This window comes from Rhinopithecus roxellana, chromosome 11, assembly GCF_007565055.1.
Source record: "Rhinopithecus roxellana isolate Shanxi Qingling chromosome 11, ASM756505v1, whole genome shotgun sequence".
Classification (NCBI taxonomy): Eukaryota; Metazoa; Chordata; class Mammalia; order Primates; family Cercopithecidae; genus Rhinopithecus; species Rhinopithecus roxellana.
In genome coordinates, this window is record NC_044559.1 from 136,353,863 (window position 1) to 136,380,644 (window position 26,782).

At 47.5% G+C, this 26,782-nt stretch overlaps 1 protein-coding gene across 3 annotated transcripts in view; it reads right to left on the reverse strand.

Annotated features, from left to right (window-relative positions):
* Positions 1 to 26,782, reverse strand: part of HK1 (hexokinase 1) — a 90,455-nt gene that overhangs the window by 26,805 nt on the left and 36,868 nt on the right. For 2 of the 3 annotated variants that reach the window (XM_030940407.1, XM_010362819.2), the window contains exons 3-7: positions 17,696 to 17,844; positions 12,927 to 13,046; positions 8,531 to 8,626; positions 7,826 to 7,925; positions 7,535 to 7,718 (exon numbers count right to left, since the gene is read on the reverse strand). In XM_030940407.1, coding sequence (XP_030796267.1) covers positions 7,535 to 7,718; positions 7,826 to 7,925; positions 8,531 to 8,626; positions 12,927 to 13,046; positions 17,696 to 17,844 — 649 coding nt within the window. The remainder of the gene's footprint in view (positions 1 to 7,534; positions 7,719 to 7,825; positions 7,926 to 8,530; positions 8,627 to 12,926; positions 13,047 to 17,695; positions 17,845 to 26,782) is intronic. The other variant, XM_030940408.1, reaches the window with a different exon arrangement.

Genomic DNA, 26,782 nt, shown 5'->3' on the forward strand with positions numbered 1-26,782 from the left:
AGCCAAGATGACTCTGGAGAGGGCAGGAGTCATCCCGACCCCATGCCTGTGACTAGGAGAACACCATAGGCAGGAGCGGGCAGGGAAGGCTGCCTGAAGGCATGGGGAGCGTTCAGATTTAGATTGCAGATGTCAAGAAGGCCTCAGACAGAAATGTGCAAAATATGATAATCTCCTCCTAAACTGTATGCTATACTTTTTATTTTTTATCTTTATATATGTATGTATGTATGTATGTGTTTACTTACTTATTTATTTTTTGAGACAGGGTCTCACTCTGTGCCCAGGCTAGAGTGCAGTGGCGCAATCTCGACTTTGCAGCCTCAACCTGCTAGGCTCAAGCCATCCTCCCACCTCAGCCTCCTGAGTAGCTAGACCACCAAGTCCAGATAATTTTAAAAATTTTTTGTAGAGGGGGAGTCTCCTTATGCTGCCTAGGCTGGTTTCGAACTCACAGGCTCAAGTGACCCTCCCAGACGCAAGCTACAGCACCCGGCTTGTATGCTATACTTTTCAAAGACCTTTCACCTCCACTCCTATGGGAGACCCCAAGCCCTGTGGATAGGAGGTGACGAGGAAGTTTTGTCCCCATTTCCCAGCTCAGAAAGGGTAAACAGCTTCTCTGAGGGAAAGGCAGCCACTCCCCTTGGGGCCGCTGTCAGGACATTTGTTAGGCACCTCCCTGGCATGATTTTCTCCTTCTCTGGCCAAAAGGATCAAGAATTTGCTTTGAGGAACTCACTCCTCCCCCACTGATGTTACCCTAAACTCCAGGGCTGGTCTCTGAGTACTGACAGCCAATTGGCTCACCCCACTGCTCCAGCCCCGTTCAAGCACCAGCCAATCACAGAATGAGCCCAATGCTGCAGGGGAGAGGCAGCCAGGTATAGAGACAGAAGCCAACACGCATTGCTGAAGGCCCAGCCGAGAGCTGGCAAGAACCAGGGCTCGATGCCATACGTGAGCCAGATTCAGCCCCCGCATCCTGGCTGGCCAGGGGCCAGAAGGAACCCCTGAGCAGGGCAGATTGAAGAGGTGGGCGCACATCAGAGCAGCCTGCCGCTCCTCTGCGGGAGCCCAGCTGGCACACCCACAGCTGGCTGTGACACAGCAAAACAATCTGTTCCAACCAGAGCCACCCAGGAGCCAAGGATGCTGCCGAGACCTGAGCACCCGGCCCTCAACCATCAGCACAGGGCACAGAGCCTCCTTAAAAACACAGTCCTCATTGTTCCTGCTCCTGACAGAACCAGACAGGACCACCTGCCTGCGGCCAGGCAGAGGATCCCTGGCAGGAGAGTGCCCTTCTGAGTCTGGTGCCGCCCCAGGCTCCTGTGGGAACAGCCTCTGTGTAGCCCTGAACAGGGGTGGAACAGCGCTGGTGGAGCCCTGGCAGAGCCACTACTGAGCTACTCACCTTGGCCTCCCTACCTGTGCAATGGAGATACTGACTGCCTTCCTGTAAGGTTATATGGAAGATATGGAGGATATGGGTTAATATAGGTCACTATCTGACAGTATCTGGCTAAATAATGAGTGCCTGTGGCCCTTCTTATGTGTCTGACACTTTTCCCAGCACTTTACCTGTATTAACTTATTTCATCTTCATTACAACCCTAGGAGGGAGACATAAGAATTATTCCCCTTCCACAGATGAGGAAACAGAGGCACAGAAAGGTTATATAACTTACCCATGGACAGGGCTAACAAGTGGCAAATCCACATTTTGAATCCAGTTAGATCTAACACCAGAGGTTGTACTCCTAACCACTGTGCATTTCTGCCTGTCTCATGGACAGTGTCATTCAATGTTAGCTGTCACTATCATGCTAGCAGCCACCTAGGACCACCCCTACCCCAGCCTGTCTGCCTGTTCTCCTCCCTAGGCAGCCTTCCCTGTTTGGCAGTGTGACGAGAGAAAGGGCATTCCCCTTAGGATGGGCTAACATCAGCCTCCGGGCACCCTCTACCTGCTGCTTTTCACTCTGCCTTCTAAAGATGCCCAGAACAATCTGCTCCCTTTTCTACATGGCCTATTACATACATGGATAGTGATACCCCCTTTTCCAGATAGAGGCCCATGGCCATGGTCTGTCCTTTCCCAGTCCCTAAAGGCCCTCTTAGAGCAGCAGAACAAGCAAACAGCACCTCTCACGAGCTTCTCTCTGTTCAAATCAAGGCTCATGGAGACCGGCTCCTGTTCCAACAGCCTGCTTCCCATCTGCTCAAGTGAAATTAATGAAATCCAGCAAGTCATGATCTGCCTCTCAGGGCATGCCACCTGTGATAACTGAACAGGTAATGCCCAGATGTCTCAGCAGTCAGACACCTACGACCACAGATAGGCAGTGAGAGGCAGCGCGGCAGGGTTCCAACCACTCTGCCTGCCGGCGGGCCCAGGCAGGGCTGAGATGGGGAGGGAAGCATCATCAACCACGAGGAGTCATGGGCAAGGACCTGCACACCAATGAGGAGCCCCCAGCACCCTGGGTCTGCTTCAACTAGAAGCCCAAGGAAAGAAAAGAGACAGAGGCCCATGGCCAAGCAAACCAGGACTGGAGCTGCCGAGAGATTCTATGGAGCAGCAGAACCACAAAAAGAAAAGGCATCTGGGTGCCGACTTGAAGGCGCACAGTTACTCAACCACCATCCAGGTCAAAGAGCTCTCCCAACCACCGACCACCAGTGTTTGCTGCTGCAATCACTGCTGTTGCTGTGTTGCTGTGTGGGGTGGGTGCTCTGCAGTTTGAAGGATGTGATAAGGAATCACAGGGAAAAAGGATTCAAGATCCCAGAGATTCCAGACACAACACAGAGCAAGAGCAGAAGAGCAAGAAGTCCAAGCAGGCCAGGAGCAGTAGCTCACACCTGTAATGCCAGCACTTTGGGAGGCTGAGGCAGGAGGATTGCCTGAGCCCAGAAGTTCGAGACCAGCTGGGCAACATAGGGAGACTCAGTCTCTACAAAAAATTTTAAAATTAAGCCGGGTGCAGTGGCTCAAGCCTGTAATCCCAGCACTTTGGGAAGCTGAGACGGGCAGATCACAAGGTCAGGAGATCGAGACCATCCTGGCTAACACGGTGAAACCCCGTCTCTACTAAAAAATACAAAAAACTAGCAGGGCAAGGTGGCGGGTGCCTGTAGTCCCAGCTACTCAGGAGGCTGAGGCAGGAGAATGGTGTTAACCCGGGAGGCAGAGCTTATAGTGAGCTGAGATCGGGCCACTGCACTCCAGCCTGGGCAACAGAGAGAGACTCCATCTCAAAAAAAGAAAAAGGAAAAAAAATGTCAAATTAGCCAGGCATGGTACTGCTGCCTATGGTCCCAGCTACTCAAGAGGCTGAGGCAGGAGGATCACCTAAGCTTGGGAGTTCAAGGCTACAGTGAGCCAAGATCACACCACTGCACTCCAGCCTGGGCAACAGAGTGATACCCTCAAAAAAAAAAAAAAAAAAAAAAAAAAAAAAAAAAAAAAAAAAAAAAGCTCAAGGAAACAAAAGGGGAAGGAGAATTAAAAATGAAGTAAAAGGTGGGGCTAACTCCACAGTATAAGACAAGCATGTGGCAAGACTATCAAAGGCCTGGAATATAAAGACGAGATGAAGGAAGCCAAAAGATTGATCCCTTTTAGAAACAGACCTTCTGACTCTGGGGCAAGGTGGGGCCTGAATACTCAAAGCAGGTTCCTCTGCTGCCTCCCAAATGCAGTAACCACCAATGAAGGCGGGAGCCACAAAGCTATGATGACAATGTCCTCCCTGTCCACTGTATACAGTAGGTACTCAGTTAAATGCTAACTTCAATCAAAGCAAATGGAATGAGCAGCTATTGGTAGTCTAGAGCCCACTTGGGCACTGGGAGCCTTCGCATAAAGCTAACACACTGAGGTTTTAAAACCTCGTTAATGGCAGGGTGTGGTGGCTCACGTCTGTAATCCCAGAACTTTGGGAGGCCGAGGCGGGTGGATCACCTGAGGTCAGGAGTTCAAGACCAGTCTGGCTAACATGGTGAAACCCCATCTCTATTAAAAATACAAAATTAGCTGGATGTGGTGGCTCACGCCTGTAATCCCAGCTACTCGGTAGGCTGAGGCAGGAGAATCACTTAGAACCCGAGAGGCAAAGATTGCAGTGAGCTGAGATTGCATCATAGCACTCCAGTCTGGGTGACAGAGCAAGAATCTGTCTCCAAAAAAAAAAAAAAAAAAAAAAAAAAAACCCTGGTTAAAAATTGGAATCGCCCAGGGAGCTTTTACAATACTGAGGACTGGGCAATCCAGGCCGACTGAGTCACTGGTAAGAGGATGCCTGGACATCAGTATTTTTTTAAAGGCCCCTATGTAACTCTAATGTGTACTCAGAGATGAAAAATCACTTCCCTAAATCCTCCCTGATGGTTTTTCTCCATAAATGATAAAAAAAAAAAAAAATGCCTCTTTATAACAAACCTCTTATTACCAATGAGAAGAGATTCTGGAAGCTCACTCTGAAAACCTCAAACTTTCAAACAGGGCAAAAATCCCCAAACCTATACCAGACCACACCCCAACGAGTCTTGGGCCACCTCTGTCCTATTCTAGGGCTGTAATTTTCCCATCAGTCAAATGGAGGAAACATCTTTCCCTGCCACAAAGAGGATAAAATGACTTTCAAGAACTAGGCATTCTATGTAAAAAAGACATAGGGAGGATCCAAAGATTCAGATAGAAGCCTGGGGGCACAGCAAAAATCTGCTCAGGCAAAAAACTCTTTAACTTACAGCCTATTTCCAGGAATATGTGACACAACTTGGGAATTTGTCATTTCCTTGGAATTGTTCTCAATGAGACCTGACCTACAGTACGCAGTAAATTGGTGACATGGTTTGGCTGTGTCCCCACCCAAATCGCACCTTGAATTCCCGCGTTGTAGTGGGAGGGACCCGGTGGCAGATAACTGAACATGGATGCAAGTCTTTCCCGTGCTGTTCTCGTGATAGTGAATAAGTCTCACGAGATCAGATGGTTTTATAAAGAGGAGTTCCCCTGCACAAGTTCTCTATGCCTGTTGTCATCCATGTAAGACATGACTGGCACCACAATTGTGAGGCTTCCCCAGCTACGTGGAATTGTAAGTTCACTGAACCTCTTTCTTTTGTAAATTGCCCAGTCACGGGTATGTCTTTATAGGCAGTGTGAAAACGGACTAATACAACTGAGAAACATATTCTAGAAAAGAGACTTTGCCCCAACCTTTCACTTTCTCATCTGTACCCCCATTTAGCCACCCACTCATCTCTCATCCATCATCAACCACCCATCCATCCATCCATCCATCCCAAAAATATTTATTGCAAGCCAACCGTAAACACAGTTTATAGTTTAGCCTCGAGATACAGTTCACCTTTTTGAAAAATTCAGAAATACATCAATGAACAGCAGAGAGATCCAAGTTTACACCCAAGCCATGCAGGGTTCCCAAACTCAGGCCAAGGATAAGGGTCTGGGCATTACCTGTTCAGTTACCACAAGTGACATGCCCCACCTGCACTTCTAAGAAAAGAGACTTCTCATTAAGTGACTGATAGTAACTACAAGTACATAACCTCTTATCTGAAACCCTTTGGGGTCACATGCGCTTGGGAATGTGGAGATTTGAGAACTTTAGAGATGCAATAGGGTATACATGCCATGTGTCACAGAATACCCCCAGAGGTGCCTGAGGCAGCACTGCCATCAAGCATATTCAAGGCTTTTCAGTGAAACATACAAATAGGCACAGTAATAACTTGATGGCAGTGGGGTCAGGTCAATGGACTGGGCAGGGTGGGGGTGGGGTGTGTGGTAAAAAAAACCTTTGTCAGAGCTTTGGAACTGGGGTCCTTTGTCACCAAGCTTGTGCCACAGTCTCAGCCTGCAACGGAGATGCTCAACTCTGGGTGTAAGAACTTGGGAATTCCCTCACTGAGAAACCTAGTTTATTCGCCGTTGCCACCTCCAGTGGTGGGGAGCTTGCCATTGATAAAAATCCATTAATTCAGGTGGAAAGGCCAACTGTCCAGCTTGCAGTATTGAGATCTTTTGGGTGATGCATTTCAACATGGCTAGTAAACTCTTGTTTCCCTCTAGTATCAGAATAAGGGCTATTAGGTCTACAGAGTCAGTGAACATCTCCCTGTAGGCTGACAGCATCCAACTCTGGGATAAAGCTGCTAGGAGGCTGGGTAGATTAGAGAGAGCTAGTAGCATGGCAGCATCACAGAGAAATGTGAGCAGGCACTTCAGGAAATAAGTGGCTCAGAGAAAGCAATACCCGCTCTAACCTGAATAATATCACTCTCACCTCTGTAGCCAGGAGCTTTCCACAGCCAAAAACAACCTGCCTGTAAGTCTGATGTTCTTTATCAACTCTGATGTGTCTGCTCATGCTTGACAGTGAAAAAGTTTGCTTCTCCGTTCTCCCTAATGTCTATATGACTTATACTCTTCTTACCCCGACTCCTCTGTACAACAGATATTTGCATGTCTGGCCTACCTCCCCATCTAGATTGTAAATCTTGGGAGGAAGGTGCTGTTTTGGATTCTCAGAGCCTAGCACAGAGCTCAGCACATAGTAAGTGCTCAATAAATATGTGATGAATGAACAGACACTCATCTCCCTTAAATGCCGCACACACCATGTGGCCTCTCTTACCATGAACAGCAACACTCGTGACTACATAGAGAAATTTTTTAAGCCTTACATTTACACTAATGTTTCTGTGCTTTGTTGGGGGAGCATTTTTGAACCATTCATAATTATTAATTTTTGTGCAGCAGGGGATAATTTAAGAACGTTTTTTTTTTTCAGGGGCTACTGAGCTCCTGGGCTGCCATTCACCTCTTGATCTCCTCCCCTGACCACCAGTACCTGCTCAACTCTGGCCCCATTCCCCATTGAATAGGTTCGTTGTGAGCTCCACAACAAGATGCATCAATGCTTCCATGCTTTTCATTGTCATGATGTTTTACAAGGACACAATCATAGTGTAATTAAACAAAGAAAAGATTATTTTAAAAGTGCTTTTCAGTTACAGACTCTACAGCTGTGCATCTCACCAAACAAGGAGCAATAAATAATGCAAATTCGATGGGCTTTAGGCCGGGCACGGTGGCTCATGTCTGTAATCTCAGCACTTTGGGAGGTTGAGGCAGGCGGATCACTTGATGTCAGGAGTTTGAGGCCAGCCTGGCCAACATGGTGAAACTCGTCTCTACTAAAAATACAAAATATTACCTAGGCGTGGTGGTGCATGCCTATAATCCCAGCTACTTATAGGCTAAGGCAGGAGAATCACTTGAACCCGGGAGGTGGAGGTTGCAGTGAGCTGAGATCGCAGCACTGCACTCCAGCCTGGGTGACAGAGCAAGACTCCGCCTCAAAAAAAAAAAAAAATGTGACAGGCTTTTCTGTTTGTGATCACTTGGCTTTATGCCCTTTTCATCTCCCATCCCAAATCTTTCATTAAATGTCCCCTAAGTCACATATGTGGTTAGAAGCAAAAGTCAAGGACTCACAGCTGTTTTCCAGGGTTGAGGGATCCCCGGTCTATCTCCCGGTCAAACTCTGTCCGGATGTCTTCTAATGATCCATCGTCTCCAAAGGCTCCCCATTCTGTGTTGATACACATCCTCCCCTCGTCTCCTTCCACCAGATCAATGTGCCTCAGTTCCTCCATGTAGCAAGCATTGGTGCCAGTACCTGGGCAGGACAAGATCAGAAGCTATGACCACACGACGAGGAGGGTGCAGAGCCACCTGGAAAGATGGGCCGAACAAATGGATGGGCAAAGGGGATAGATACGTTACCGATGATCAGGCCGACTTCACACTGCTGGTCGTCATAGCCACAGGTCATCATGGTGCCCACTGTGTCATTCACCACAGCTACGATGTTGGCATCATAGTCCTGGGGACAGATAATGGGGCATCATTGTCCACTCACACATGGAAGCAGAGATCACACACCTTAACAGTGCTTGGCAGGAGTGCTCCTGTTTTCAGAACCCCTGCTTTTGTGAGTGGTGCTGGTTTCATTACAGCTGATACTCAAATTAACTAGATCACAGCATGGTGATTAAGTTATGAAAACCTTATAGTTCCCTTAATTACCTGGCTTAAGAGTCTTTGGGTAGTGAGGATTTTACTCTTGGAGCTACATTCCTCTGCAAACCTCCGCAGGAGGTCCATGTCCCGGATAAGGCGGGCTCCTCTGCCCTTGTTCTGAGTACAGCAGGCTGCATCTGTGACACCCACTCCCTGAATAGCCCAGCACTCCTGTCAGGAGGCAACTCCCTGTTCCAGGCCTGGGTCCTTCAGGCAGCACCTCCAAGAGCTGCGCTTTGCACCATCCCCATCCCCACCGTTCCACACTGGGGATCCTCAACTCTCCCCTGCCTGGGTCTTCAGGCTTTGACACTACTGCCCCCCAGGAAGGTCACTGGTCTGTTTTAGAATGCAGCCCTGCTCCCCACACTCCTGCATGGCTGAGGCAGAGGGCCCAGGAGAAATTACCCCTCGCTTTTTGATGGCTTTGTTAAGCAGTTTGACCACATCCGCTCCTTCCACTCCACTTGCTTTAAATCGCTTTGTCCAGGTGATCAGGATGGCCTGCAAAGAACAACGGATGGGGCTGGATAAGGGCTGGGAGACCTCCAGCACCCCAAGGCCCTGGGCATCGCTCCAGGTCAGGGATGAAGCAGAGGCCCATAGGGGCCAAGTGGCTCCTCCCAGATCACGCTGGGCTGGGGGAGGGGCCCAGAGGAGCCCAGACTCCTTTCTATCTCTGGATCATCCACACAATGGGCTTCTCTGGGGGCGAAGATAGAGTGGGGAGAAAACTGCTCACAATATCCAGCTCACTCCAGAAGAAAGCAAGTGGATGTGGGGACAGTAATGCCACATGGCTTGCCAATCTAACTGGATGCCAACTGCGCAGCCAGATCTATTTAAAAAGGGAGCAAGAGAAATCCCTGGCCCCCTTCCCCACTTCCAACCAGACCCTGGCTTCCACAGCCCTGGGAAAAGAAAGCCAGAGCTAAACTGGAAAGAGAAACAAAATGCTAAGATGAGTCTTGGCTGATGAGCTTTTAAGAGCCAGGTCCCATACACTTAGGGAATGATGTGGACTATACATGATTTGTGCCTCTTCACCAGCTTTGGGACTGAACCTCCATTTGTAAGTGGTGACTCCCCTATTTACACAGTATGATCCTATTTCACTTTGCATATTAGCGGAGAAACATCAAGGACAGACATCCAATGGTAAACATTCCATAATTTTATCTTACTTTGATAGTTTTACATATTGCTTTTGTTTTCTTAAAAAAAAAAAAACTAAAAAGATATGAGAACAGAAAAATAATTGTTATACTTGCTGTTTTACTCTGAATAGGACAAGTGACTATAAATGCAGCAGGCTTGGAAGATCCGCGGTCCAGGCCCTGCAGGCCTGCAGAGGCAGCTCAGGGATAGGATTCTGAGCACATGGGCCCTGCCTCAGCTCATGGTGGGAGCCACACAGACTGAAGCAAGCACCGGGGAAGGCAGCCCTTGATGAGAACTAGTTGCTCTTTGCTCAGTAGCAACTAAGTCAGGAACTGCAAAAGCCCTGGACACTGTCTGCCTCCTCTCAACCAGCCCTCTTCCTCCAAAGCCTCAGAGAACCAGGAGTTATGGGACAAAAGTGGGGCGGGCAATCTGGAGACCTGGTCCTATTTCATACTCTCTGCCCATTTCCTGCTGCGCAGTTTCCTTCACTCTTCTGAGGTTCACTCTGCTCCTCTAGAATCAGGAAGCTGATCTAGAAGTGAACAATCTTGAAGGTCTCAGCCAGCCCTAAGGGGTAATATGCACAGGCCTCTGGATGGGAAATTGAGGGTCTGTGCTCCACTGGCACCACCGCAAGTACCCTGGCCCAGCCTAAAAAACATTTTCTGGAGGGGGTGAAGGCTGGCAGGTGGGATGCCCCCAACCTTTGGCTCCTTCTCTGTTCACAACGCCCCCTCCCGGGCATGTCTGCTCCACCCTGCAGGCTCTCGTGCCCATGAGGTCATTCCCTCCCACCTCCTGCAACACTTCTGTCCCTGGAAGGCTGTGCCTTCATGGGGAACAGGCTACACCTACTGTTATAAGACCTACTGTACGGTAACATTTAACCTCAGCACTGCAGGAATACAAAATAAATATACTCTGGCCATTCTCTCCCAGGGCCTAGCTCATGCCCAGCACAGGGATGGCACTCAGTTAATAGCTGCAGAGAGCACACGTGAACAACGGTGAAACACAGTCCACCAAAGTCTCTTCATCCCAGGCCCACCTCTCACAGGGGAGGGGGAGTGACTCATGTCTCAGTTCTCAAAAGCCAAGGGAAGCTTGTACTGACAACAGGCCTTGCCAAAGGGTTTGGAAGGACACGGTGGAGGCCAAACTGATCTGAACTCCTTGGAGGGGTGTTCTCAGATACCAGAACCAGCGTTAAGAGTCTACATATGGCCACAGCTTCCTGAAAGCATAACAGGTCAGACAGAACATCTCGGAGGCATTTAGACATGTTGGAGGTGGGCGGAGCACTGGATAGGAGGTGGGGCCTGGGACCCTGGTCCAAGACCTGCCATTAATAAGCCCTCTGACCCTGGGGAGACCTCTGTGCTCATCTTGGTCTGCTGGGCTCTCAAGCCCCTTCCTGCTGACTCCACAAATTATACAGATGTAAGGGTTCCAGCCACAGGAAGCAGTGCCCAGGAAAGCGCGCTTACCCTAAAGGCATAAAGGGACCCAGGAGTGCTCCCTGCAAGTGTGGAAGGTGCCCTGAGCCCAAATGCTACTATCTTGCAGCAAAGTAGACCAGTTACAAGCACGGAATCTTCCTGGCTAGGTGACCTTGGACAGGTTCTTAGCCCCTCTGAGACTCAGTTTCCTCATCTGTAAAGCGGGAATCGGCCGGGCACGGTGGCTCAAGCCTGTAATCCCAGCACTTTGGGAGGCCGAGACGGGCGGATCACGAGGTCAGGAGATCGAGACCCTCCTGGCTAACACGGTGAAACCCCGTCTCTACTAAAAAATACAAAAAACTAGCCGGGCGAGGTGGCGGGCGCCTGTAGCCCCAGCTACTCGGGAGGCTGAGGCAGGAGAATGGCTTAAACCCGGGAGGCGGAGCTTGCAGTGAGCTGAGATCCGGCCACTGCACTCCAGCCTGGGCGACAGAGCGAGACTCCGTCTCAAAAAAAAAAAAAAAAAAAAAAAGCGGGAATCATAAGCACTTAACTCATAGAGATGCTTGAAGATTATGTGCGCTACCGGTGAAGTATTAAAACAGAGCCTGGCCAGGCGCAGCGGCTCACGCCTGTAATCCCAGCACTTTGAGGGGCCGAGGTGGGTGGATCACCTAAGGTCAGGAGTTTGAGCCCAGCCTGGCCAAGATGGCAAAACCCCGTATCTACCAAAAATACAAAAATTAGCCGGACATGGTGGTGGTCACCTGTAATCCCAGCTACTACGGGGCTAAGGCAGGAGAATCGCTTGAACCCAGGAGGCGGAGGTTGCAGTGAACCGAGATTGCACCATTGCACCCCAGTCTGGGCAACAAGAGGGGCCCTAAATAGTTAAATATCAGAATTCTTTTTTTTTTTTTTTTCTTGTTTTTAAGACAAGGTCTCAGGCCGGGCGCAGTGGTTCACGTCTGTAATCCCAGCACTTTGGGAGGCTGAGGCGGGAGGATCACAAGGTCAGGAGTTCGAGACCAGCCTGACCAACATGGTGAAACCCCCATCTCTATTAAAAATACCAAAATTAGCCAGGCGTGGTGGTGCACGCCTGTAATCACAGCTACTCAGGAGGCTGAGGCAGTAGAATCACTTGAACATGGGAGGTGGAGGTTGCAGTGAGCCGAGATCGTGCCATTGCACTCCAGCCTGGGCAAGACAGGGAGACTCTGTCTCAAAAAAAAAAAAAAGACAAGGTCTCACTCTGTCCCCCAGGTTGGAATGCAGTGGCACAATCATGGCTCACAGCAGCCTCAATCTCCCAAGCTTCTCCCACATCACTGGGACTACAGGCGCATGCCAACACACACAGCTAACTTTCTGTACAGATTGCCCAGGTTGGTCTTGAACTCCTGGGCTTAAGTGATCCTTCTGCTTCAGCCTCCCAAAGTGCTGGGATTACAGGCATGAATCACTGCACTCAACCCCAGAATTCGTATTATTAGAGGTTTATTCATGGGTGGTTTGTGTTTGTGGTATGTGTGTGTTTCTATCTCTCCATGTAAAAAAAGAACAAGGTTGCATGTATTTATTTTATATTCCTGCAGTGCTGAGGTTCAGTGTTATCATATGGTAGGTCAGGGTCCATCCTTGCTGAATGAATGAATGAATGAATGAATGAATGAATGAATGAAAAAACAAATAGATGACAAACAGGAAGGTGGGTACAACAAGTCACCTCGGAGGTCACCAAGGTCATCTCTGGGGCTGGAGCCACTGACCAGTTCCACTATGGAGAGGCAGCCCTGGCACCTGAGGGACAGGGCTCTGAGCATATTTGCAGTAACCAGGGCAGTTTCCAGGTAAACATCACGCCATGCAATTCTGGCAAAGAGCTTTCCTGCCTCTCTCCACCACCATTAAACCTACTTTATTTTCCTTTGCTTGCTTAAGATTAATAAATGCTTCTGTCTACCTGGTGGCCAAAAATACCATGATTTGTCTCCAAAAATACATAAATAACTAAAGTAAGTGAAAAAGTAAACACTATATCATGATACCACACTAACTTCTGCAAATGTTTCTTTAAAAATACCAGACATGCAAACCATTCCGCCAGCAACAGAGAAAAGTTGTGGAGAAAAGGGCTTGTTAGCTTTTTCAACCCAGGGCATCTGCAGAGCCCAATCATCCCAGAACATCCTTACCTCATCTATTTTGGATTGTTGGCAAGGAAAAGAAAATGTGAATCCCACAGGTAACTTCTTGTCCTTGATCTTCCTTTTCTCCATGAAATCTCCCAGGCACTCAGCAACATGATCAAAAAGCTGAAGGAGACATGAGAGAGCAGTCAGGGGGCCCCAAAGCAGGCTTAGCATTTCACAGAAAAATATAAACCATTCCCTCCCACACACACACAGAAAGGAATACATCTACCCAAAGTGCTTGTACTCATGGGACCTGGTGGCCCTGTCTGAAAAGCCATGTTGTGTGTGAATGCAGAGAAGAGTCACTTTTCAAAAGCTGCCTTGTGGGCAAGTACAGCTCTTAGGAAACAATTCAAAGCCTTCAAACAGAACTGGCCTTTCAGTGGTCACTAATATGCAACATCTGGGCACTGAGAAAAATGGAAAAATAACAGAAAACCAGCTATGCCTTCATAACGCACAGGTCATGGGTCTCCATCAGTTACCCACGTGGAGTGGCCTTCCCGCCCCACCCGCAGCCATGCTCTCTGAAAATTTCAGAAACTCCGAGGGCAATTCCACAGCCTCCAGCCCACTGGAGTGACTTAACAATCCAGACTATCACAATGTTACTTTTTACCGAAGTGTCTTATGCATACCCCAAAAAGTACACACATCCTAAGTGCGGAGTTCACTGTAGCCATCCATGTAACCAGCACCCAGATGGAGAAACACAAGATGGAGAAACACAAGATGGAGAAACACCTGTAAGACGCCCCCTTCTGCCCCTGCAGTCACTACTGCTACCACCCAGTCCAAGGGCAACTACCAGCTGTCACCCTCAATTACATCTGCCTGTTTGTCTGGTGTGTCTAAAGGGAAATGAGACTGTGTGTGCTCTTTGACATCTGTGTTCTTTCACTCGACACTATGTGGATGACAGTCATCCACGGAGTTGAGTGTCTTTGCCAACTGTTCATTCTCGTTACCACACAGTATTCCTTGGTATGAATATATCACAACTTACCTACTGCATTGTAACCTAAGCTTGCCTGCACTATAACATTATCTATGGCTTATTAGGTGCATACATATCTTAGGACTATCAGCTAGAAAGAGCCTGGAACACTGGTTTCTTAGCTTCTACATGAATACTGCCCATGAGTAGAGGCTCACCACCTCTAAGGTAATCTTTTTGGATCTCTAAAATATAACCAGGGCCAGGCATGGTGGCTCAGGTCTGTAATCCCAACACTTCAGGAGGCCAAGGCAGGAAGATCACTTGAGCCCAGGAGTTTGACACCAGCCTGGGCAACAGAGTGAGACCTCCTCTCTACAAAAAACTTAAAAATTAGCCAGGCATGGTGGCACTTGCCTGTAGTCCTAACTACTTGGGAGGCTGAGGTGAGAGGATCCCCTGAGCCCAGGAGGTCAAGGCTGCAGTGAGCCATGATCACACCACTGCACTCCAGCCTCGGCAGCAGAGTGAGATCCTATCTCAAAATATAACCAGAACAGAAGATAATGTTCTATGTGTGTTCTAACCAGAGGAGTGGTTAGTAGAACTAAGAACCTCCCTTCTTTATCTCTCTGCCTCTAGTAATCCAACCTGAGCATATATATATATATGTATATATACATATATCTATATATATACACACACACACACTTTTGGCAGCCATGCCACAGTCTAGCTAACCCCTTGTCTCTTTCGCATGACTCTCATGACACTAGACCTCCCTTACACATGGCAGATTCCCCCACAAGCCAGCTCTAAAGTTGGACTTTGTTGCCAGAGTAAAAGAAAACCTGGTCAATTTTAATGTAGGACCTTCTACCCCTGAGTCACTACTACTCAGGCTTCAGAGCAGCTGGCATCTTAGGCTGAGTTGACACATGACCCTCCCCAGAGAAGCCGGCTAAGCTTCCTGCGACCTACATTGCAGACTGATATAAACTCATTACTAAGTTAGTCCTCACACCCCAAACCATCTGCATTCGGAGGCTCCAGACTCTCCTGCAGACTCAGGTGAGAAGGCCGGGTGGAGGGAAGGCTGCCTCTGGAAGAAGCAGGGAGGCACCTGGGAGAACTCAGCCTGCAGAAATGGATTCCCCTGAATGGGACCTGTCACCAGTTCCTGGATCCATGCCAAACACAACTGCCCAGAGTGCCCCATTGAGAAAGAAAGGCTCTTTCTGGAATGCTGGTGATCCAGGGTGACAAGCCTGCCCAAAGAGGCAGGAAGTGACCCACCCTAGGCTAAGCTATGTCTGCAATCAACTAGGAAAAAAAGTTACCTAACCGCTCTGAACTCAAAGCTTTAGTGTCTTAAAAAAACATTATTTTCTCTTCTTTCCTGACAACATACTCTTTATTTGAAAAATACACAGACTATGGCCAGGTGCAGTGGCTCACGTCTATAATCCAGCACTTTGGGAGGCCAAAGTGGGAGGATTGCTTGAGTCCAGGAGTTTGAGATCTGCCTGAGCAGCATGGCAAGTCCCCATCTTTAAAAAAAATTTTTTAAAATAATTTAAAATAAAAATACTTAGTCACTCTTATTAAATACGGCAAACGATGGCTAATAAAAAAACTTAAACATTTATTATTCAAAATTCCCAAAACTAAGTAGGTGATATTTTAAGAAAGTTTCATTTGTGCTTCTGAATTTATTAAAATTTAAAAGTGCTCTACGGCCGGGCGCAGTGGCTCAAGCCTGTAATCCCAGCACTTTGGGAGGCCGAGACGGGCGGATCACAAGGTCAGGAGATTGAGACCACCCTGGCTAATACGGTGAAACCCCGTCTCTACTAAAGAATACAAAAAACTAGCCGGGTGACGAGGCGGGCGCCTGTAGTCCCAGCTACTTGGGAGGCTGAGGCAGGAGAATGGCGTAAACCCGGGAGGCAGAGCTTGCAGTGAGCTGAGAGCCGGCCACTGCACTCCAGCCTGGGCAACAAGAGTGAACTGTCTCAAAAACTAAAAAAAAAAGAAAAAAAAAAGAAGAATTTGCTATAATGTTACTACATTGTCATCATTATCATCATCATCCTCTTTTCAGGCTGCTTAAAAGGAGCAGAGGACGAAACAGAGACAGTAGGAAAGAAAGTGATTCTAGGACTGAGAAAAGGGGACGATGGGGACAGAGGCTGGGAGAGATGAAGGGGCAGTGGTAAGAAGGTGAGGGTACTCCCTTAATTAACAAACCTTGCTCCTAAAGGTCAAGCCAAAACACACAGGGAATGTTTGCAAAACACACAGGGAATGTTTGCAGCACAGGGTGAGTCTCAGTGGTGAATGCGCCAGGCTTAAGTAGCTAAACCCAAGGACCATGGGAAACAGAGAGTGATAGGCCAGTGTGGGTTCCAAACAGAAAGTGCAGGATGCCAAACCCTGGGCTGCCAGCCACCTGCAAGGAGGAGCAACATAGCAGCCAAGTGGGCATGATCAAGAGACCTACCAGCTGGCAGCCTTTGTGTAGGCGCCAGATGGATGGGCCGGTCTCTGCAGCCCAGTAACAGAGGAGTAGCAGGGGAGCCCTTGGGCAGGGCCATCCAGTAGTGATGCACCCAGCTTTGGTGGCCTTCTATAAAGTGGCTCACCTGCTCTAGTGACAGTGTTAACTGTGACACTCACTGTGACATAATCTGAAGGGCTCTGAACCAAAACCCCAGGGAGCAGGTTAGCCAGGATTAGCCCTTGTCTCTTGGACAAAGAAAAGGCTTGGTGGATTGCTCCAGGTTCCACCCACAGGAACTTAAGAGCAAAGCAGAGTCAAGAGGAGAAGGCTCCTGGGTCTCGTCTCAAAGTCCACCCCAGAACAAAAGAGTATCCTGGAGATCTTAGTCATGAACCTTGCGGTGAGCACACCCTCCTTAAAGCAAACATTTGGCCAGCTCTGAGTACATATGCTGGACAGCAGCCACAACTCAGGAGACGAGCCAGACTTGAGGAGCCAGAACATCTACAAGAGAGGAGTGCACCCCTGCCCCACGATGGGCTTAGGGACCCAGAAATGACTGAAAACCTGCAGTGGGCTGCCTGAGCCCTGATCACAGGGTCCTCAGTGAGCTACAGACCCACCACTCCCCCTACCCAGACAAGAGGGAGCAATTGAACAGGCCCTTCGTAGGCATGCCCACAGCCCCTTGGGAAGGGAGGAAGAGCAGCGAGGAAGGGCAGCCCTTCCTGGGAGCCCAGTGTGGGGAGCGCCAACAGGAATGTGAAAGGAGGAGACTGAGATTTCCCTGCTTCCTCTGCTTTCTGTGTCAAGGGCTTGAACAATGCTATTCTAAATCAGGTAACAAGAAGCCCCCAAATAGCCCAGAGCTGTGAGCCCTCAATCCTGCCCAAAGAGGCCATAGTTATACCCTACAAGGCCTGGGCCACCAGTAAGGGGGTGAGGCCAATGACCAGGAAAAAGGGGCATTTTCACCCAGGGCTCTGCTAAAACTGCACTGGGGAACTGACCCCAGGATCCACAGGGAATGAGTACATTTACCCAACAGAGCTGTGGGACCTCCCTCCTCAAACCCAGACTCTGCAAGTCCAAGCAGCCCACTTCTACTACACCAGTTTACCCAGACAGAGGGCCTCTGTTTAAGCAGAGCCCCCACGGAGGCTGTCACATCCTCTGCCCAGGAGTCATTTTACATATGCATCTATGACAGACTCTTTCCAGCAACCCTCTTCCAGGGGCTGGGGATGCCAGTGCTTTGAGGTCTGGTTCCTGGAAGTAACCGAGGGGATGCCAGCCCGATGGGGTGACCCGGAGGGAGCAGGGACCCACCTGGCTTCCACTGCCGTGCACGATGTTCTCTGGGGTGTCATAAACCTCGGACTCCATGTGAACATTCTGGTTTTTCTCATGATTCACTTGCACCCGGAGAATTCGAAAGGAAGACCCACCAAGATCCAGGGCAATGAAATCTCCCTTTTCTGTTTAGGGCGACAACAGTTATCACATCAGAGTCAAATGTTAAGGGGAAGCCACATACCATGCCCGCTTCCTGGCAGGGCATAGGCCCTGCCTGCCTCCCCCTGCCACATGCTGTTATCAGCCAGAAAGCAGCAATCATGCAAACTTCATCCAACCACTGCCATATACGCAGAGTAGGCAAGAGAAACCCTATCCTACCAAGGAGTCCTTAGACAGAAATAGCTTCAAGCAATCCCAGTCTCTTACTTCTGACTATAGGGGAATGGAAGTACTGAATTAAGTACAATTTCCCACCCCATGTTTCTCTAGTTTCTTAACCTATTTCAAAAACAGCACCGCTATGCAGAAATAAAAAATCACACAGCATTTCAACTGAGACAAAGCCCTACATCTGAGGTCCACCCAGTGCCTTGGGTCTCTGCATGTCAGCTCTGACATCGATTACTCCAGGCCTCCACTTACTCCACAGGGTTGTGTTTTATCATTGTGGTAAAATACACATAGCATAAAATTTACCACTGCAACCATTTTCAGGTGCACAATTCAGTAGCATTAAGTACATTCACAATGTTGTGCAATCATCACCACTATTTTCAAAACTTTTTCATCACCCCAACACAAATTCTATAACCATTAAGCAATAACTTCCATTTGCCCTCACCGTCAGTCCCCAGCAACCACGATTCTACTCTCTGTCTCTATGAACTTGCCTATACTGAATATTTCATACAAGAAGAATCACAGTTATTTGTCCTTTTGTGACCGGCTTATTACTCTTAGCGTAATGTTTTCAAGGTTCATCCATATTTTAAGAATTTTACCCTTTTTAAAAAAATTAATAGAGACAGGGTCTTGCTCTGTCACCTGGGCTAGGGTATAGTGGTGTGATCAAAGCTTACTGCAGTCTCAAGCTCCTGGGCTCCCAAGATCCTCCCACTTTAGCCTCTCAAGTAACAGGGACTACAGGCAGGTAGGAGCCACCCTGCCCCCAACGGAATTTCATTCCTTTTTTCTTTTTTTTTTTTTTTTTTTTTTTGAGGCAGAGCTTCACTCTTGTTACCCAGGCGGGAGTGCAGAGGTGCAATCTCAGCTCACTGCAACCTCTGCCTCCCAGGTTCAAGTGATTCTCCTGCCTCAGCTTCCCAAGTAGCTGGGATTACAGGCATCCGCAAGCATGCCTGGCTAAATTTTTTATTTTTAGTAGAGACAGAGCTTCACTATGTTGGCCTGGCCACTCTAACTCCTGACCTCAGGTGATCTACTCGTCTTGGCCTCCCAAAGTGCTGGGATTACAGGCGTGAGCCACTGCACCTGGCCTCATTCCTTGTTAAGACTGAATAATATTCCATTGTATGGATCCACTACATTTTGTTTATCCTTTCATCTATCGATGGACTCTTGGGTCGTTTCCACCCAGAGGATGCTTTTAACAGAATTCCCTCTTGGTCACATAAAAGTACCAGTGGCCAAAGTACTGGCCTGCTATGGTTACCTCCCTCTGGAGCGACAATGTGCAGCACAGGGGTGGGCCTCAGGGGGAGAGAGCAAGACTGTACACCGAGACCACCAGACAGCAAAGGCAGGTGGCCATGGGCAAAGTTCCAACCATTAAGCCACAACCAAACTTTCTGGACCCTTCATCTCATTAGCTACCCTCACGATGCTCCCAGAAAAGTCAGTTCAGATCTGTTTCACTCGTGATGCTAAGGTGACATCCCCACTGTCCTAATATCTATCTTGCCAGGGGTGACAGCCACCCCTGCCTTCCAGAGCACATGATCCACCAAGCCCTTAATCCTATGGCAGTAAATACTAGACTGCTTTGGGGTGTCTCATTTTCCTAGGTAGGGAAAGATCTTTATTATTATATCTTATGTAACAGCATTATTGAAATTTAATTCACATACCATAAAATTCATCCATTTAAAGTATACCATTCAATGGTTTTCAGCATATTCAGATTTATGCAACCATCTGCACAGTCCGTTTTATAACATTTTCATTACTTCAAAAAGAAACCCTGTACCCTTTAACTATCACCTCCTAAGCCCCTCATCCTTCTCCAATCCTAGGCAACCACTAATCTATTTTCTGTTGTTATAGATTTACCTCTTCTGGACATTTCATATCAATGAAATCATACAGTGGCCAGGCGTGGTGGCTCATGCCTGTAATCCTAGCACTTTGGCAGGCTGAGGCGGGTGGATTGCTTGAGCTCAGGAGTTTGAGACCAACCTGGGCAACATGGCGAGGCCCCGTCTCTACCAAAAATACAAAGAAAGATTAGATGGGCATGATGGTGTGCGCCTATAATCCCAGCTACTCGGAGACTGAAGTAGGAGAATCGCTTGAGCCCAAGAGACAGAGGTTGCAGTGGGCTGAGATCACGCCACTGCACGCCAGCCTGGGTGACAGAGTGAGACCCTGTCTCAAAAACACAAAGAAGAAAGAAATCATACAGTATATGACCTTGTATGACTGGTTCATTTCACTCAGCAAAATGTTTTTAAGGTTCATCATGTTATACTGCATATGAGACTTTATCCCTTTTAATGGCTGACTGTTACACTCTATGGATATAATACATTTTATTATTCATTTATTCGAACTGACCTCGTGATCCGCCCGCCTTGGCCTCCCAAACTGTTGGGATTACAGGCGTGAGCCACCACACCCGGCCTCATTTGTCTTTTATGTGTTGAGCTGTAAAAGTTTTTTTTTATGTCCTAGATATAAATCCTTTATCAGACATAACGACCAGCAAATATTTTCTCCCATTCTGTGGATTGTCTTTTCTTTTTTTCATGGTATCCTTTGAAGCACAAATGTTTTTATTTTTGTTGTTGCTGTGTTTGAAACAGGGTCTTGCTCTGTTGCCCAGGCTGGAGTACAATGGTGCAATCATGGCTCACTGCACCTTTGACCTCCTGGACTCAAGAAATCCTCCAACCTCAGCCTCCCAAGTAGCTGGGACTACAGGCATATGACCACACCTGGCTAATTTTTTATTTTTTGTGGAGACAAGGTCTCACTATGTTGCCCAGGCTGGTCTCAAACTGGCTCAAGTGATCCTCTTGTTTGGCCTCCCAAAGTGCTGGGATTACAGGCATGAGCCACCATGCCTGGCCAAGTTTTAAATTTTGATGAAGTCCAATTTTATGTGTTTTTTCTTTTATTGTTTGCGCTTTTGGAGTTGTAGCTAAGACTCTATTGCCAAATCCAAGGTCACAAAGATTCACACCTGTATTTCGTCCTAAGTTTTATTAGTTTTAGCTCCCACATTTAGGTATTTGATCCACTTCAAGTTAATTTTGTACATGGTATGAGGTGTAGGTCAAACTTTATTCTTTTGCATGTGGATATCCAGTGTCCCAGCACCATTTGCTGAAAAGACTATTCTTTCCCTCACTGAATAGTCCTAGCACTCTTGTCAAAAATCAATTGACCATAATATATGTATTTATTTATTTGTTGTTGTTGTTGTTGTTGTTGTTGTTGTTGTGGTTGAGATGGAGTCTCTCTCTGTCGCCCAGGCTGGAGTGCAGTGGCCAGATCTCAGCTCACTGCAAGCTCCGCCTCCCGGGTTTACACTATTCTCCTGCCTCAGCCTCCCGAGTAGCTGGGACTACAGGCGCCCGCCACCTCGCCCGGCTAGTTTTTTGTATTTTTAGTAGAGACGGGGTTTCACTGTGTTAGCCAGGATGGTCTCGATCTCCTGACCTCGTGATCCGCCCATCTCGGCCTCCCAAAGTGCTGGGATTACGGGCTTGAGCCACCGCGCCCGGCCTATTTATTTATTTTTTTGAGATGAAGTCTCACTCTGTTACCCAGGCTGGAATGTAGTGGCACGATCTCGGCTCACTGCAATCTCCACCTCCCACGTTCAAGCGATTCTCGTGCCTCAGCCTCCCAAGTAGCTAGGATTACAGGGGTGTGCCACTACATCTGGCTAATTATTTTGTATTTTTAGTAGAGACAGGGTTTCACCATGTTGGCCAGGCTGGTCTCGAACTCCTGACCTCAGCTGATCCACCAGTCTCGGCCTCCCAAAGCGCTAGGATTACAGGTGTGAGCCACCACACCTAGCCTGTATGCATTTATTTCTGAACTCTCTATTCTATTCCATTAGTCTACATTTCCACCTTCATGATAGTACCACCATGTCTTGATTACTGTTGCTTTGCTGAAAAATTTGAAATTGGCAGTGAAATTCCTTAACTTTGTTCTTCTATCATGATTGCTTTCACTATTCTGGGTCCCTTGAGCTTTTGATTTTTAACACAAAATAAGGTTTGCTTTCTGTTTTTAACAAAGAGAGTTCTCTTTTATAAAGCTAACTTATTTTGTATTTGATTCTACCCAGCTATAAGCCCTGACATTGCTACATTTCTGGAACTTACAATGGTGTTTGGAATGTAGGTAAAAACTGAGCAAATACTTGTGGAATTAATGAAGGTATAAAGAAATAAATAACAAACCAAGGAATTCTCACATTGAATGTCACTGTTCCTATCCTTTTTTTTTTTTTTTTTTTTTTGAGAGGGAGTCTTGCTCTGTTGCCCAGGCTGGAGTGCAATGGCGTGATCTTGGCTCACTGCAACCTCTGCCTCCCGGGTTCTGCAATTCTCCTGCCTCAGCCTCCAGAGTATCTAGGATTATAGGTGCCCACCACTGTGCCTAGCTAATTTTTGTATTCTGTAGTCAAGATGGGGTTTTGCCATGTTAGTCACGCTGGTCTCAAACTCCTGATCTCAGGTGATCCACCTGCCTTGGCCTCCCAAAGTGCTGGGATTACAGGCGTGAGCCACTGGGCCTGGCCTGTTCCTAACTTCTTTCTCAAGTTCCTTGAGTGAAAGACCACAGTTTGGGATTCTCTGTCCTTGGCACCCAGGACAGCTCAGCAAATGCTCGGTAGCTGCCTGGCCACAGGGACTAGTGATGCATTCATTCATTCAAGGCACCTTGAATGGTTAGGCTTTGTGTCCCCACCCAAATCTCATCTTGAGTTGTAACCCCCATAATGCCCACATATCAAGAAAGAGACCAGGTGGAGGTAACTGAATCATGGAGGGGGTTTCCCCATGCTGTTCTCGTGATAATGAGTGGGTTCTCACGAGATCTTATGGTTTTACAAGGAGCTCTTCCCCCTTCACTCAGCACTTCTCCTTCCTGTCACCTGTGAGGAAGATGCATTTTTCTCCTTCCACCATGATTGTAAGTTTCCTGAGGCCTCCCCAACCATGCTGAACTGTGAGTCAACTAAACTTCTTTCCTTTATAAATTACCCAGCCTTAGGCAGTTCTTTGTAACAGTATGAAAACGGACTAACACAGCACCCCTGCTTGCTGTTTATTAACCACAAAGCAGTTATGCCATCATGTGAGATACACACAGAGGAAAAACCAGAGTATGTTTTTCCTTTTCTCACTCACACCTGAGACCCTGGATGCATGTGGGTTTTTCCCCACACACCAAGCAAGTAATTCTACAGTGAATTCTCCAGTGAACACCAGCTCCATGCTCTCTAATTCAATTCAATTCTTTCACTAGCTACCTGGAGACAGCATCATATCCCAGAGGTTGAGGGCTCGTTCACACGAGGCTGCCCTCCCACCCAACTTCAGACACCAGTCACAAGCACAGGTTGTGAGAACAAAGGAGAATGCTGGGAAGCAAGTATCATAGATTTGGTGGAAATTCTTACCCTGACTTTGTGGCATTGTTCAAATCAATATAGAATTTTCTTTGGGTTCCCATTGGCTGACCACTATAAATCGGGGTTCCTACAACCCTTCTTGGGTTCCATTAGTTTGCTAGAGCAGCTCACAGACCCAGAAAAACACTCCACTTACATTTACATATTTACTATGAAGGATATTACAATGAATACAGATGAAGAACTGGATGGAAGAGATGCACAGGGAGGGGCATGGGAGAAAAGGCAGGAGCTTCCATGCCCTCTCCAGATGTGGCACCCAGAAACCTCCATGTGTTCAGCTAGCCAGAAGCTACCAGAACTCAGTCATTTTAGGTTTTTCTCTTTTTGCTTTTTTTTTTTTTTTTTTTTTTTTTTTGGTTTTGTTTGTTTGTTCTTTGAGACAGGGTCTCACTCTTTCACCAAGGCTGGAGTGCAGTGCAGTTGGATGATCACAGCTTACTGCAGCCTCAACCTCCAGAGCTAAAGCGATCCTCCCACCTCAACCTCCTGAGTAGCTGGAACTACCAGCATGTGCCACCACACCTGGCTAACTTTTTTGTATTTTGTGTAGTGACAGGGTTTCACCATGTTGCCCAAGCTAGTCTCAAACTCTTAGGCTCAAGCGATCCACCCGCCTGGGCCTCCCAAAATGCCGGGATTACAGGCGTGAGCCATCATACCTGGCCTGTTTCAGGTTTCTGTGGAAGCACCATTACAGAGTTGTGATTGATTAAGTCATCGACCATTGGTTTATTCGCTCTATTTTCAGGCTCTCTCCCTCCCTGGAGGCGGCATGGGGATTGGGGTTGACAGCAACCCTCTGATCACATGGTTGGTTTCCCTGGCAACCACCCCCATCCTGAGGCTATCCAGGGGCCCACCAAGGGACAAAAGACACTCTCCTATCACCCAGGAAATTCCAAGGGATTTAGGAGCTCTGTGTCAGGACTAGGATCAAAGATTCTCCTAGCACCTCTATCGCTCAGGAAATTGCAAGGGTTTTAGAAGCTAAATGCTAGAGACTAGGGGCAGAGAGCAACATGTATACTTCTTACTATTTCAAATATCGGTTGGTTGTTTTTTTTAATAACAGTTTTACTGAGATATAATTAACATAGTATACAATTTTAACCCATTTTAAAGTGAAAAATTCAGTGGTTTTCAGCATACTTACAGAGTTGTGCAACCATCACCACTATCTAATTTTAGAAAATTTTCATCACTCCAAAAGAAATTCCACACCCATTAACAACCATTCACTATTTCCTCCCAATCTCCCTATCTCCCAGCAACCACTAATGTACTTTCTGATCTACAGATGCTCCTATTCCAGACATTTCATATAAATGAAATCATACAATATTAGGTCCTTTGTGTGTGGCTTCTTTCACCCGACATAAGGTTTTCGAGGCTCATCCATGCTGTAGCCTGGATCAGTACCTCACTCCTTTTTATGAACCGATTATATTCCATTATATGTATATATCACATGAAGCCACTGGTTTTAAATTATTTGTGGTCCAAAGGAAAGAGAGAGAACAAAGGAGAATGCTGGGAAGCAAGTATCATAGATTTGGTGGAAATTCTTACCCTGACTTTGTGGCATTGTTCAAATCAATGTAGAATTTTCTTTGGGTTCCCATTGGAGTCCTAACTCCAATCGTACTTTACACCACCACTAGGTTAAAAAATTGAATTCGGCCGGGCACAGTGGATCATGCCCGTAATCCTAGCACTTTGGGAGGCTGAGGTGGATGGATCGCTTGATTGAGGTCAGGAGTTTGAGACCAGCCTGGCCAACATGGAGAAACTCTGTCTCTACTAAAAATACACGTAGTGGCAGGCGCCTGTAATCCCAGCTACTCAGGAGGCTGAGGCAGGAGAATCACTTGAACCCAGGAAGCGGAGGTTGTAGTAAGCCGAGATCGTGCCACTGCACTCCAGCCTGAGCAACAGAGCAAGATTTTGTCTCAAAAAAAAAAAAAAAAAAAATTGAAAAAATTGAATTCAATATGAAGTGGCTCCTCACAGGTGAGTGAGTCACTAGAATATCAGAAACATTTTATTTGACCATCCATCAGCTAACATTCACTGAGTCTTTCTGTACCAATCACTAAGTGCTTACACGTATCCTTTTACTTTCAATCCTCGCAACTCTATGAAGTCAGTACTGTCATGACGCCCATTCTACAGATGAGCAAGTAAAGGTAAAGAGGGGTTAGATACCTTGTCCAAACACACAACCAGTAAGTGGCAGAGTCAGCATCTGAATCCGAAGTCATAATGTATAACCATGAAAACTGCCTCCTGGACAGAACTCAGGGACAAGGATCCCCAAGGAAAGAGGGGGCGAGAGGGAGACTTCAGCACATCAGGAATGGCTAGACTTCTTTTCCGGGGCTCTTCGACTTCCATGATTCCTTATAGCTTTGGGTTTTTTGTTTTTGAGACGGAGTCTCACTCTTGTTGCCCAGGCTGGAGTGCAGTGGCGCGATCTCAGCTCACTGCAACCTCCGCCTCCCGGGTTCAAGTGATTCTCCTGTCTCAGCCTCCCGAGAAGCTGGGATTACAGGGGCCCACCACCACGCCCGGCTCATTTTTGTATTTTTAGTAGAGACGAGGTTTCACCACATTGGCCAGGCTGGTCTCGAACTCCTGACCTCAGGTGATCCACCCGCCTTGGCCCCCCAAAGTGGTGGGATTACAGGTGTGAACCACCATGCCTGGCCTAGCTTTGGTTTCTTTTATTTATTTATTTATTTTTATTTATTTATTTTGAGACGGAGTCTCGCTCTGTCGCCCAGGCTGGAGTGCAGTGGCCGCAATCTCAGCTCACTGCAAGCTCCGCCTCCTGGGTTCACGCCATTCTCCTGCCTCAGCCTCCCGAGTAGCTGGGACTACAGGCGCCCGCCACCTCGCCCGGCTAATTTTTTGGGGTTTTTGTTGTTGTTGTTGTTGTTGTTTTTGTCTTTAGGAGAGATGGGGTTTCACCATGTTAGCCATGATAGTCTAGATCTCCTGACCTCGTGATCTGCCCATCTTGGCCTCCCAAAGTGCTGGGATTACAGGCGTGAGCCACCGCGTCTGGCCCGCTTTGGTTTTATTTTGCTTCATTCTTTAATGAAGACAGTGAAAACTCAGTCTGATAAACAACTATAACCACTTGTACATAGAGGAAAAAGGGGCACAAAAGCAAATACTACACTGAGATGAAATGATCGGTACTTTTTATTTTAATA